The sequence below is a fragment of the Mesoplodon bidens genome (genome assembly GCF_964165515.1).
Source record: "Mesoplodon bidens genome assembly, contig: HAP1_SCAFFOLD_378, whole genome shotgun sequence".
Lineage (NCBI taxonomy): Eukaryota > Metazoa > Chordata > Mammalia > Artiodactyla > Ziphiidae > Mesoplodon > Mesoplodon bidens.
This window is the reverse complement of record NW_027672497.1, coordinates 377,765-390,212: the sequence shown is the minus strand read 5'-3', so window position 1 is coordinate 390,212 and position 12,448 is coordinate 377,765. Positions and strand designations below refer to the sequence as shown.

Sequence of the window (12,448 nt, the reverse complement as noted above, 5' to 3'; positions counted from 1 at the left end):
TGAGACAGAACCCAGACTCGGTCAGGAACCGGGCCGCGTCCTGCTTCCTCTGGCAGACCACACCCTTTGTTACCAAATCAGAACCACGTTGCTCCTTCTCTGAACTTAGCTGATGATCATTCATTCATTCATTCATTCCGTCTCTCTATCTGGCAAGACCGAATTGAAGCAGGCCAAGTCTAGGGGTAGCAAAAGCTATTTGCAAAAATCCGGCTGTTTTCTCATTAGATTCTATTTCCCATTTTATGGACTGACCAGGAAGCTGATTAGAACTTGAAAGGAAAGGAAAAACCGTAAGATTGAAGATTTACAAGAAAATGGGAAAATTAGATGGGCCAGATCTCCTTTAACACAGCTGGGAAAACCCCAAACGAATGGCTTTTCTGAACAGCTCAAAGGGACTTAATTCTTTTAAGTTCCAAAACCTAAAAATAATGTATAACTTGGCGGTTCTGTGTTCTAAATGTATAACCCTGATTTCTCACACTGAAGCCCCGTACATGATTTACCCTTTTCTTGGGGACATAGAATTATTACCCGTCTCTGAGTTACGGTGACACCCCGGTAGCTGTTGAGATAAAGGCCATTTGTCCTGGCACCAAGTAGCACCCTCTCCTGGCTTCTGAGATCTACTGGCCATGTTTTCTAGTCTCCATTCTGTCTTTCCAGGTCCATGGCTCCTCCATGCTGCGGTCAGTGTCCCTGCTCGCCACCATCACCCCTACCCCCCAGGCCCTTCCAGACCATGGGAATTAAGCTCCACATCTATGTATGTTAAATTCTTCTGTAAGGAAGCCGGTCTCTTCTCCCTCCTTTATGTATTTACTCACTAATGTATCTATGTCAGTATGGATCCATGTATACTGATTTTACACTTTGAATTATAATCCAATACTCATTAAATATTTCTTCGCTCAAATTCTTCCAGCCTTGGCCACTGGGAGCTCTTTCAGATTGCTTGCTGTGTCCTTGAGCATCTCCCCACCTTTTCGTTTTGGGCACTTGCTTACTCTCTGCTGTTACAAGATGCACCAGGCTTAGCATGTGTTTTCCCCATCCCAGCCCCAGAATCAAAGTGCTTTTTATTTACACTCCATTTGCCAACTGTTCAGCTCAGTCAGCGAACACCTACCATGAGTAGCAGGCACTCTGCTGGGTGCCAGCACAGCCAGCAATTGGCTGGTAAATATTTAATGACCAGCTCTCTGGAAAAAGTAAAGTACATGGATGCATAGCATAAGGTTTACTGATATAAAGAATGTGTAGCACAGTCTATCCATGTAACAAAATATACAGTACTCTTTCTTGTAAATTCTATATAGCCAGCTGAGTCTCACAGAATGCTTTCATTGACTTTAGGTGAACTCTTGTATCCATAGCCAATTTCTCATTGCAGTTGACGAATGAGAGAGTTCCCAACCTGAGCACTGGTGGGTATTTTTGGATATTTTGGATTTATGAATAATACAAGTGAAAAAAGAAAGACGTTAGAACTTCACATGTTCATCAGTGACATGAGTGACTTTGTTGCTGCATCAGATAATAATTTTTAAATACTGGAAGAACGTTTCCCCAATTTTTTGCTCTATTCATAACATAACGGCTAAGACACAACATGCTTTTGTATAATCTGCATTGTTAACATTTTCTCCGTTACTGTCTTAAGTCTAGGCAATCAACAAAACAAACAAACAAACAAAATCAAGCTCTACATGAACCACCATTATTAAACCTATTTATAAAACTTTTTAAAAACCAAGCCCTCATTTATAACATTTCCTGATTTCTATGGTGTAATATGCACTCCACGGTCAATTTCAAGCTCCCAATGACGCATCCCTGAATACAGAGAAGGAAAGAGAGGTGTGGTAACACATTACTATGTAACATTTCCAACAGAAACATATAGTAGAGTGAAATAACCTCAAGAGCATAGGTAATAATAAAATAGAGTAAAATAATTAGGAAGGGGTGACTTTTAAGTTTGTATACCAATTGTTTCTGATATAATTTAATTGTAACTTTATGTAAGTTAATTCTTATTAATGGCTGTGTTTCTCAACCAGTTGGCAAAATTCCTGGACATTTAACAATCAGTTCTCGTGGGCGGGTACCAGCTGGCCCCAGCACTCCTCTGGTACAGCAGTGAACATACCACAGGTCTTCCCGGATGGAGGCTGGGGTCCTCTGAGCTGCTTCCAGGGCATGGCATGTACCAGAAAGAATAACACTTCCATAAGACAGTTGTCAGTGTTCCTAGAAAATCCCATTTCTAAGTAGCCCATGCGATGTCTTGTGTTTTTTCACACCATCTAATGTTCATTTCCTTTTTTTAACTTGGAAAATATCCTATCATTCACTAACCAGTCGTCTAAGATCCGTTTGTGAGTATGGAAAGCAGGTAATAAATCATGACTTCGAGTAACCTAGAAGTCCTAAGAGCACAGGTATTTGAGTCAAATTGTGTCACCACTTCCTGGCCGTGAGACGTTGGGCAAGTCATTTAACCTCTCTGAGCTTCAGTTTCTTAATCCACACAATGAGGGGTAAAATGCCTCCTGCAAGATTATTCTGGAGATCAGATGAGACCACATGCATTAAGTGCCCAGCACAGTCTGTGGCACATCTGTGGCTTCTCTACACAGTGGCTCATAGTCGTTGTATTGTCCACAATTACTTACAAATGGCAGAGCACATAACAAGCTCTCCAAGGGCAAGGTCTAAGTTTCCACCTTCTCTGCAGGCTCCAGGGCTTCCTGGCAGAATTCATGTGTACTGTAGGCACTCGATGTGCAAACTACTTCGAATTTTTTTTAGGGTGTCCCATTCAACTTACACTCTTTTCAGGGTTAGAAGCAGATATTGGGGAAATAACACAAAGAACAAATAGATAATCTGAAAAAAAATGGATAGTGATTTCTTGAGTAAATCATTGACCTGTGTTTATTAAAGCTAATATAAATTCAGCCATGGATGTGGTCATGGTTAATCCAGGTGGTTGACAACCTGCTTTTTTTTTTTTTTTCGGTACACGGGCCTCTCACTGTTGTGGCCTCTCCCGTTGCGGAGCACAGGCTCCAGACGCGCAGGTTCAGCGGCCATGTCTCACGGGCCTAGCCGCTCTGTGGCATGTGGGATCTTCCCGGACCGGGGCACGAACCCGTGTTCCCTACATCGGCAGGCGGACTCTCAACCACTGCACCACCAGGGAAGCCCCAACCTGCTATTTTAAAGGTAGTATGGAAAAGAAATCAGGAGTATCACATATGCTACCTCAAAAACAAAACAAAAAACCCAACCATGGCAACATACCATATGGTCAGAGAACAGACACAAAGAAAGAGAAAAGGCATTAGCATGTATTTTTAAACTAAAGTTTCTAAAAACAGACTTGAAGACTTCCCTGGTGACACAGTGGATAAGAATCCACCTGCCAGTGCAGGGGACACAGGTTCGAGCCCTGGTCTGGGAAGATCCCATATGTCGTGGAGCAACTAAGCCCATGCGCCACAACTACTGAGCCTGCGCTCTAGAGCCCACGTGCCACAACTGCTGAGCCCATGTGCCCCAGCTACTGCAGCCCATGCGCCTAGAGCCCACACTCCGAAACAAGAGAAGCCACCACAAGGAGAAGCCTGCGCAGCACAACAAGAGTAGCCCCCCGCTCACCGCAACTAAAGAAAGCCTGCACGTAGCAACGAAAACCCAACACAGACAAAAATAAATAGAATTAAATCTAAAATAAATAAATAATAAAAACAAACTTGTTGATAACTGACCTTGACCCCATGCTTCCTGTACAGCCCAGAGCTAGCTTTTAATGTGAGTCTTCTTCTTATGTTTGCTTTTCTCCCTGCCTATATCGTTGTAGTTGCCAGCAGCAATTTCTGAGAAAACCTTGACCTTCCCTTTGATAAAGCAAGCCGGGAAACTAGAGAAAACCAACTTTAACCATCCAACTAAAGCTACCCTCAACCAACATGCTTCAGAGAAAAAAAAAAACAAACCTTTATTTTTAAATGTTTAAACCCGAAGAGCTTGGAGTCTCTGCTGCGTTTATACATCTTTGGCTCCTTCCCACTAGGGGCCCTATCGTTCGGGCTCTGTGTGCTGCAAGCGACAGAAACCAGCTCTAGCCAGCCTCAGGGATGGAGCACTTCAGGGTAGCACTCCAGCCAGTGCTCAAAACCAGCTTCCTTATTTTCCCCACCATGTTCACAGCAGCATAGTTATAATAGCCATGAGGTAGAAACCACCCAAGTGCCCATGACGCTTAATGGATAAAAAAAATACACTCTAAACTGTATGGTGGAATATTATTTAGCCTTAAAAATGAAGGAAGGGCTTCCCTGGTGGCGCAGTGGTTGAGAGTCCGCCTGCCGATGCAGGGGACACGGGTTCATGCCCCAGTCCGGGAGGATCCCGCATGCCGCGGAGCGGCCGGGCCCGTGAGCCATGGCCGCTGAGCCTGCGCGTCCGGAGCCTGTGCTCCACAACCAGAGAGGCCACAGCAGTGAGAGGCCCGCCTACCACACACACAAAAAAATAATAAAATAAAAGAAGGAAATTCTGACATGTTACAACATGGATGAACCTTGAGGGCATTATGCTAAGTGAAATACGCCAGTCACAAAAAGACAGGTACCATGTGATTTCACTTATTTGAGGTACTTGGTACTTAGAGTAGTCCAATTCATAGAGACACAATGTTGGTCACCACGGGCTGGGTGGCGGAGGGAATGGGGAGTTGTTGTCTAATGGTTAATAGAGTTTACGTTTTGCAAGACGAAAAAGTTCTGGAGATCCATCTCACAGAAATGTGACTATACTTAACACCACTGAACTGTATACTTTAGAATGGCTAAGATGATAAATTTTATGTTGCAGGTTATTTACCACAATTTGAAAAATAAGTAAAACGCTTCCCTCTCTCCATGTCTGGGCTCCACTCCCTCATGCTGGCTGCATTCTGAAGTCCCACCAGGTCACTCCAGATCCTGGTGTCCAGCCAAGTCTTCTTGGGTCTCCTTGGCTCTGATTGCATCACTTGCCCCACCACTGAACCAATCAGTATGTCCAGGGAGTGTGATTGGTTGATTGCTTAGCCCCACCCACAGCAATGGGCCGACAGATTGGGAGGGAGATTCCTGGAATTTCCAGAAGAGCCAGGTGGGTTGCGGCCTGTCCACTACGGCAGTGAACCACTTGAGTCATGAGATATGAGCACTCCCTTTAGCACCCTGGCAGTTAGTGGGCAGTGAGGCACATCTACCTGAGCATCCCAGCACAAAAGGGAATTCCTCCACACTACCCGTGGTCTCTCGATTTGTTTTCTATCAGGCGGGGGTAAAACATATTCAAATTTCCCCCTTCCCACCTTCAGCCCTTTCATTCGATAAATCTTTATTAAATCGATGAGGAAAGGTTGTAGGAATGATTGAGGCAAGACAGCCCCAGAGGAGAGGACGGGAAGGGATAGGATGGATGGAGAAGTGAGTGCAAGGCAGGAGCAGGACACCTCAGCTTCTGAAAGGAGAGAAAGGAAGAAAGCTTAGGTGGAGACCGAGGTGCCCACAGTGGAGAGAAATTCGAATCTTCACATAAGGTAACAGAGTTCTGGAACACTGCCAAGTCCGTTCCTGAAACAGGTTTCAACGGGGCCAGTGTCATCATAAATGCTGGGCCAGGTATCGCCAGGCAATTGGAGTTTGATTTTCCCAAACAGTGTTCTCCCTGACTCCAAAAAAGTCTTCAGGGGAATTCACCAGATTCTTGACTTGGCTGGGAAAGACTGTAGCTAAAAGACTGGTTTGGGAACCTGAGTGAGTGGAGAACCTTCCTCTTGAATACAATCCAGCTGGAGCTATAGGAAGTTCTGTCTGCCAGTGCTCCTATTTCGGAAGCATTCTGTCCTGTTTCTCATTCTGTGTCTGCAGTCTGCAGAAAGAGAAACGTGACCGCCACAGGCGGCAAACCTTTGAACTTAGCTTCTTCCTTGAAAAGTGTGTTTTTTTCTGCCAAGCGACTGGGGGTGGGGTTGGGGCAGAGAAGGGAGAGAGAGACAGAGAGGGAAAGAGCTTTCCAGAACCCCAGTCCCACCACCCTCTCCACCACCACCTGAGCTTGGTGAAGTCCTTAACCTCTCCAAGCCTCATTTGTAAGCTAGGAATAAGGAGAGCTCCTCCCCTTCAGGGCTATCGCGAGAAATCGGTGAGTAATTACAATAAATGGTAGCATTCACGATGTCACGGTTTAACCACTAGGCTCGGGGAGGGACGGCCACAACAGCATTAACCAAGAAAAAGCCAGGTGTCAGCACCTCTCAGCATTTGCTTCTCCCGGTGTAGATGGATTTTGATGTGCTCTCTAATGAAAGTAGATAGAGACATCTTCCGCCGGGTCAGATGAAAAAAGGTTCCCTCGATAGATATTTATGGAGCGTCTGCCAAGAATCAGATGTGGCAGATGTTGAGGATCACAGGCTAATGAGCCAGCTGGGTTTCGAGCCAGTTGGGGTGCCTGCCACCCCAGAGCTCTCGGCTTCGGGGAAGAGGTGGAATGGGAGTGCCAGGGAGACACACAGTGTGGATGTGTGTGTCCTGGAGAGCTGGGCTTGAATCTCGGAGATGTGTTCATTCATTCTTTCAACCAATATTTAAGGACCTACTGTGTATGTGCCAAGGGTTTATTCTAGGAGCTGAGGATACGGTGCTGAGCAAGGTAGACAAAAAGCTGTCAGCCTCTCAGAGCTCAGAGGTGGCGTTGTACCAGCTCAGACGCTCACTGCCAAATCTGTGATCCTGGGAAAGTCAGTAGGTCTTGCTCAGCCTCGGGCTCGTCACAGAGCATCAGGGGTATTAAATGAGGTAATGCATGTGAATCTCTTGACTGGGTGCCTGGCACGAAGGCTGCACCCAATAAATGGTGGTGCGATAGTGTGCAAGGTGACCCATGGTGGGGACCAAAATCCCAAATTTGGGGAGTCTGGGAGGGCTTCCTGGGGGAAGTGACTTATACGCCGAAATCTAGGGCAGCAATTATGTCGCCGGGACAGAAAGGTGAAGACCACGCCAGCTGCTCGTAACCTCCCCTGACCCTCTTGTCTGCCCCTGCAGGTCTCCTTCCCATGGGTGAGGGGCCCAGCACCTTGGCCAAGGCCACAGCCACCTTGGGCCACCCAGCAACTGAACCAGTCACCCTCACCACCACAGACCCCCTTCTACCCGGGCATCTGGACAGCGCCAGTGCAGAGGAGCTGGTCGCAGGGGTCCCCCGATCCCCCCATGGTCCCACCAGCCTCCCTCAGGCAGCCCATGAGTGCCAGCAAGAAGATGTTCTCCTTCAAGGTGGACAGAGCCGCCCACAGCGTTCCCATCATCAGGCAAGGTACTCATGGGCGCTTCCTTGGCGGCTTAGGGGAGGGGCTTTTGCTAGGAGGATGGGTCTCAGTTTCTGCTTTCCCCCTTTTTTTAATATTTTTATTGAGGTGCAGTTGATTTACGGTGTTGTGTTAGTTTCAGGTATGCAGCACACTGAATCTGTTCAACATATACATGTATCCACTCTTTTTTAGCTTCTTTTCCCATATAGACCATTACAGAGTATTGAGGAGAGTTCCCTGTGCTATCCAGTAGGTCCTTCTTAGTTATCTCTTTTATGTATAGTATTGTGTATGTCAATCCCTCTCTTCCAATTTATCCCTCCCCCTCTTATTCCCGGTAACCATAAGTTTATTTTCTACATCTGTAACTCTATCTCTGTTTTGTAGATAAGTTCATTTGTACCTTTTTTTAGATTCCACATATAAGCAATATGGTATGATATTTGTCTTCCTCTGGCTTTTGCTTATGTTCTCTGGTTCTGAAGTAGAACATAATCAAATGTGAAAAAATTGGGATAAGCAGAAAGTTAGAAAACAGTAAAAGATAAGCTGTCACCCTTATCACCAGAATTCTCCCTGTTAACTTTTTGGTACAAACTCCTCCAAGACTGTGCTCTGCCCATCTGCACACGTCAGTACCTCTGTGGTGAGTGAGTGTGTGTGTGTGTGTGTGTGTGTGTGTGTGTGTGTATGTATATATGAATATATATGAATGTGTATCAGAATCTAAATTTATATACTTCGACTCAGATGTACAGACTTATTGGTGACTGAAATCCCTCTTGCCTTAAGAGGTTTTTAAATATTTTATTACCATTTTACAGGTAAGAGGAGACTGAGGCTTATGGAGAAAATTATTTCTCCGGAGGTTATGTATTCAATCTAACCTAATCTAACGCTTTTCAGTCAAATTTAAGGCTGGTTATCTCAGTGACTGTCACTCACAGCCTGGTCACTTTGGGGACACACAGCCATCAGGGTTTCCTTCTCCCCCCTCCCCCCGAGAAGGCTTCATGGCATTTGGGCAGGAGACTTCCTGTCTGTCACCATCCTCTCGGCCTTGCCAGCCTTACTGGCAGAGTAGCTGGCTCGACTTAGTCCCTGGCATGATTCGCAGGTTTCTTCTGTGGCCACTGGTGTGAAGGTCCCATTCTCTGTTTTCTGCGTCCCAGCCCCAGACCCCTCTGAATCCCCAGGTCTCTCGATGCCTCCACACCCTTCCCTGGTCTCACTCAGGACCACTCACCTAGTCACTTCCCTCAGCCATTCAAATAATAGTTATTATTCTGAAATATACAGACTAAGGGGCAAATGAAAGGTATCTCTGCAGTTTACATAATCATCATCATCATCTAAGGAATGCTCATGTACCTACGACCCAAGTTAAGAAATTACTGAGCCATTTCCCCCCAGCATTTTAATGTGAAAACTTTCAAACATACAGCAAAGCAAAAAGAATTTTACAGAGACACCTCTCCTCCTAATTCTACCGCTAACACTTTGCTGTACTCTTTATTACATTTCTGTCTACCCATCCTTCTTGTCCTGCATTAATCCATCTTATTTTTTGGATGCATTTCAAAATAAATAGCACACGTCTGTAGTCCTCCCCCTAAATGCTTTAGCACATATACCATTAACTAGAATTCAACATTTTTGTCTCCTTCATGTAAAATGAACAAACAATGTGTATTAGTTATCATGATTGCATAACGAATTCTCCCCAAACGTAGCAGCCTAAAGTAAAAATCAAACATGTGTTATCATCTATACGGTTTCTGTGGGTCAGGAATTTGGCAGCAGCTTAGCAGGACGGCTGTGGCTCAGGGTCCCTCGTAAGGCTGCAGTCATCTGAAGGCTTGACCTGGGCCGGAGAATCCACTTCCAAGACGGCGTGCTCACATGGCTGTCAGCAGGGGGCCCTGGTTCCTCACCACATGGACCTGCCCAGAGAGAGGCTCGAGCGTTCTCAGGACACGGCAGCTGCTCCTCCTGAGCAAGTGATCCTGGAGGACAAGATGGAAATGGCAACATCTCTTGTGACTAAGCTTCAGAAGTCATGCTCTGTCATTGCTGCAATATCTTGCTGGTTACACAGGGCGTCACCCTCCAGTGTGGGAGAAGACTACACACAGGCCTGAAGACCAGGAGGCGGGGATTATCAGCAGTCATCTTGGAGGCCGGCTACCACAGCCTGCCCTCGGGTCCTCAATGATTCACACTCCTCCTCCTCTCTCCCGAGGCCCCCCAAAATCTCACCCCAGTAACAGCATCGGCTCAAATTCCAGAATCTCGTCTAAATCAAGTCCAGGTACAGATGGGGCTCATGGGTGTAGTACGTTATGTTCAGCTCATCAAGTACTACTTCCAGAAATCTGAAGACCTCTGAACAAAGGGTCTGTCCCTCACACACCCAGCATATATTGGTGGGACAGACATAGCATAACTGCTACATACACTCCTCTTGTTCCAAAAGAAGAAAAACAGGAAACACACAGGAGTCCCTGACCCAAAGCAGTTCTGAAGTCCAGCTGGGAAAATATCGGCAGTTCCTTGATTGGGCTTCAGTCCAACGCTTGTCCAGAAATGACTTTCCAGGGCTCTTGGCCCTGCCCCTGGTCCGTGAGTTCCGCCTTCTGAGTCGTCCTCCCTTTCCTATGAAAGGTGTCCCATGGATGTGGCTGCATAGTTTTATAGCCTGCTTCCTGCCTGTAGAAGCTTGGGGTCCAGACGCTTCTTTGACTTTTGTGGGTCTCTGTCAGTCTGAGTTGGCAGTGCTTCTTATTGGGGTTCATCCTATTAGGCAAAACCCACGCCCACAGATTTTTTTGGACCGAAGCCCTTCCACCATGGACTTCTGCAAAGACTGACAAAGGACAGAAGCTTCTTAGAAGCCCAGTTCTTTGACCGAATGGTTCTCCTGGACACTGCCCTGGATCTGTATTCTTAACAAAGGATTTTACAACCACACCCTCAGCTTCTTCTCTAGACTGTGTTTTCTTGAGAGTGCCCTTGATTTGATCTTTGCCCAGAACCTGTTTCTTACATTTCATTTGCCACCGGGAGAGGCAGGGAATTTTCAAGCCCAGAGCATTGCCCTGGTTTAACAGCCCTTCCTTTAACTGTCTCTCCCCCTCACATTTCACTATAAGTAGCAAGAAGTAACCAGGCAGCACCTTCCAAGACTCTGTCTGGGACTCTCTCTAGCTAGACCATTCAGCCTCATCACAAACATTTTCTACCTTCCTCATGACCACAGGCAATGTGTTAGGAACCCTTCTGCCACCACCTGACAAGGATCCCTTAACCCCAGTAACATTTTCCTCACTTTCCTGGAACCCTTCCCTCACTGCCTCCTCAAAGGCCATCGGGCTTCTACTAAGATTATTCAGGCTTTCTCAAAGACTCTTGGCCAAAGTCCTCCAGCTTCTGGCCACTGTTCCATCCCAAACCACTCCACATTGTAGGGTTTTTGTTAAATTTTGCACCACTCCTGGTGCCCAAACCTGTATTTGCTACTTATTGTTGCATAACAAATTACTGCAGGATGTAATGGCCTAAAACAACAGTAAACATTTATTATCTCCTAGTTTCTCTGAGTCAGGAAGTTGGGAATGGCTTCGCTGGGGGATTCTTGCTCAGGATTGTCCATGAGGTGGCAGTAATGGTGGTGGCTGGGCTGTGGTCCTCTGGGGGCTTGTCTGGGGCTGGAGGACCCACCTCTAGGATGGTTCACTCACATGGCTTTTGGTAAGAGGCCTTAGTTCTTCACTAAGTGCACCTCTCCATACGTTGCTTGAGCATCCTCAAGCTGCCAGCTCCTCCAGACAAGTGGTCCTAGAGAGTGAGGCAGAAGCTGCAATGTCTTTTAGGATCTAACCTCAGGAATCAAACTGTGTCATTTCTGCAATATCCTTGGTTACATAGAGAAGCTTTGTTACGGACTGAATTGCATTCCCCCAAAATGCATATGCTGAGGCCTCAATCCCAATATTGCAGAATGTGACCATATATGGAGATAGTGTATTTAAATAGATGATTGGGTGGGCCCTAATCCAAGGGCTGGTGTCCTTGTAAGAAGAGAGGGAGAGACGCCAGGGATGCACGTGCACAGAGAAAAGGGCATGTGAGGACACAGCAGGAAGGTGGCCGTCTGCAAGCCAAGGAGAGAGGCCTAACCCTGCCCACACCTTGATCTTGGACTTCCAGCCTCCAGAACTGTGAGAAAATGAATTTCTTTTGTTAAGACCTCCTATGGTGTTTTGTTATGGCAGCCCCAGCTAACTAATATAAAGTCCATCCAGTATTGGAGAGGATGATGCAAGGGTCTGAATACCAGGAGACAAGAATCAGTGGGGCCATCTTGGAGACTGGCTACCACACCATGAAAGGTGTAGATCTTGAGTGTGCTCATTGAGTTTTGACGGTCGTGTACACCTATGTAACCCAAACTCCTATCAAGATATAGAACATTACCATCACCCCAGAAAGTTCCCTCATGTCCCTGCCCAGTCAATTCCCAGCCCCAGGCCCCAGAGGCACCCACTCTTCTGAATTCTCTTCCCGCTATGGATTAGATATTCCTGTTCTAGAATCTCAAGTACACAGAACCATGTAGTACATGTTCCTTTGTGGAAGGCTTTTTTCACTCAGCATTGTATTTCTGAGATTCATTCATTTTGTTGTATGCATCATGTTCTGTTTTATGAACATATATACAGGGTTTTGGGGGTTGTTTTTTTAATGCGTCCTTTGGACACATGGCACATAGGCTGTTTCTTTTCTTTTTTTCACTCCGCCATTTAAATTTTTCCACTGTAATCACCGGTTTCTCCAGTGCCATGTTGAACTTGGGGCTTCTCTAAAAGACTTGCATCCCCCCTGGAGAAATGAAGGATGATTCGTATGGCTTAGATTCCCTCACATCTACCTGGGCTCTATCTCCTCAGCCTCTCAGCCAGGTCTCATGTTTCCAAACGTTTGCCCTCGTTCCCCTGACACACTCCCCATCCTCAGAAAAGGACTTTCATCTTCCCGTGTCATGGGGAGTTCCTTTCTGTCTGGGCC

The 12,448-nt window shown here is 46.3% G+C and overlaps 1 protein-coding gene across 1 annotated transcript in view; it reads left to right on the top strand.

Moving 5' to 3' along the window:
• The window catches only part of LOC308610113 (forkhead-associated domain-containing protein 1-like), a 129,042-nt gene that overhangs the window by 29,693 nt on the left and 86,901 nt on the right, over positions 1-12,448 (top strand). Inside the window, exon 3 of the mRNA XM_081259365.1 lies at positions 7,116-7,386. Within this exon, the coding sequence (XP_081115491.1) occupies positions 7,116-7,386 (271 nt within the window). The remainder of the gene's footprint in view (positions 1-7,115; positions 7,387-12,448) is intronic.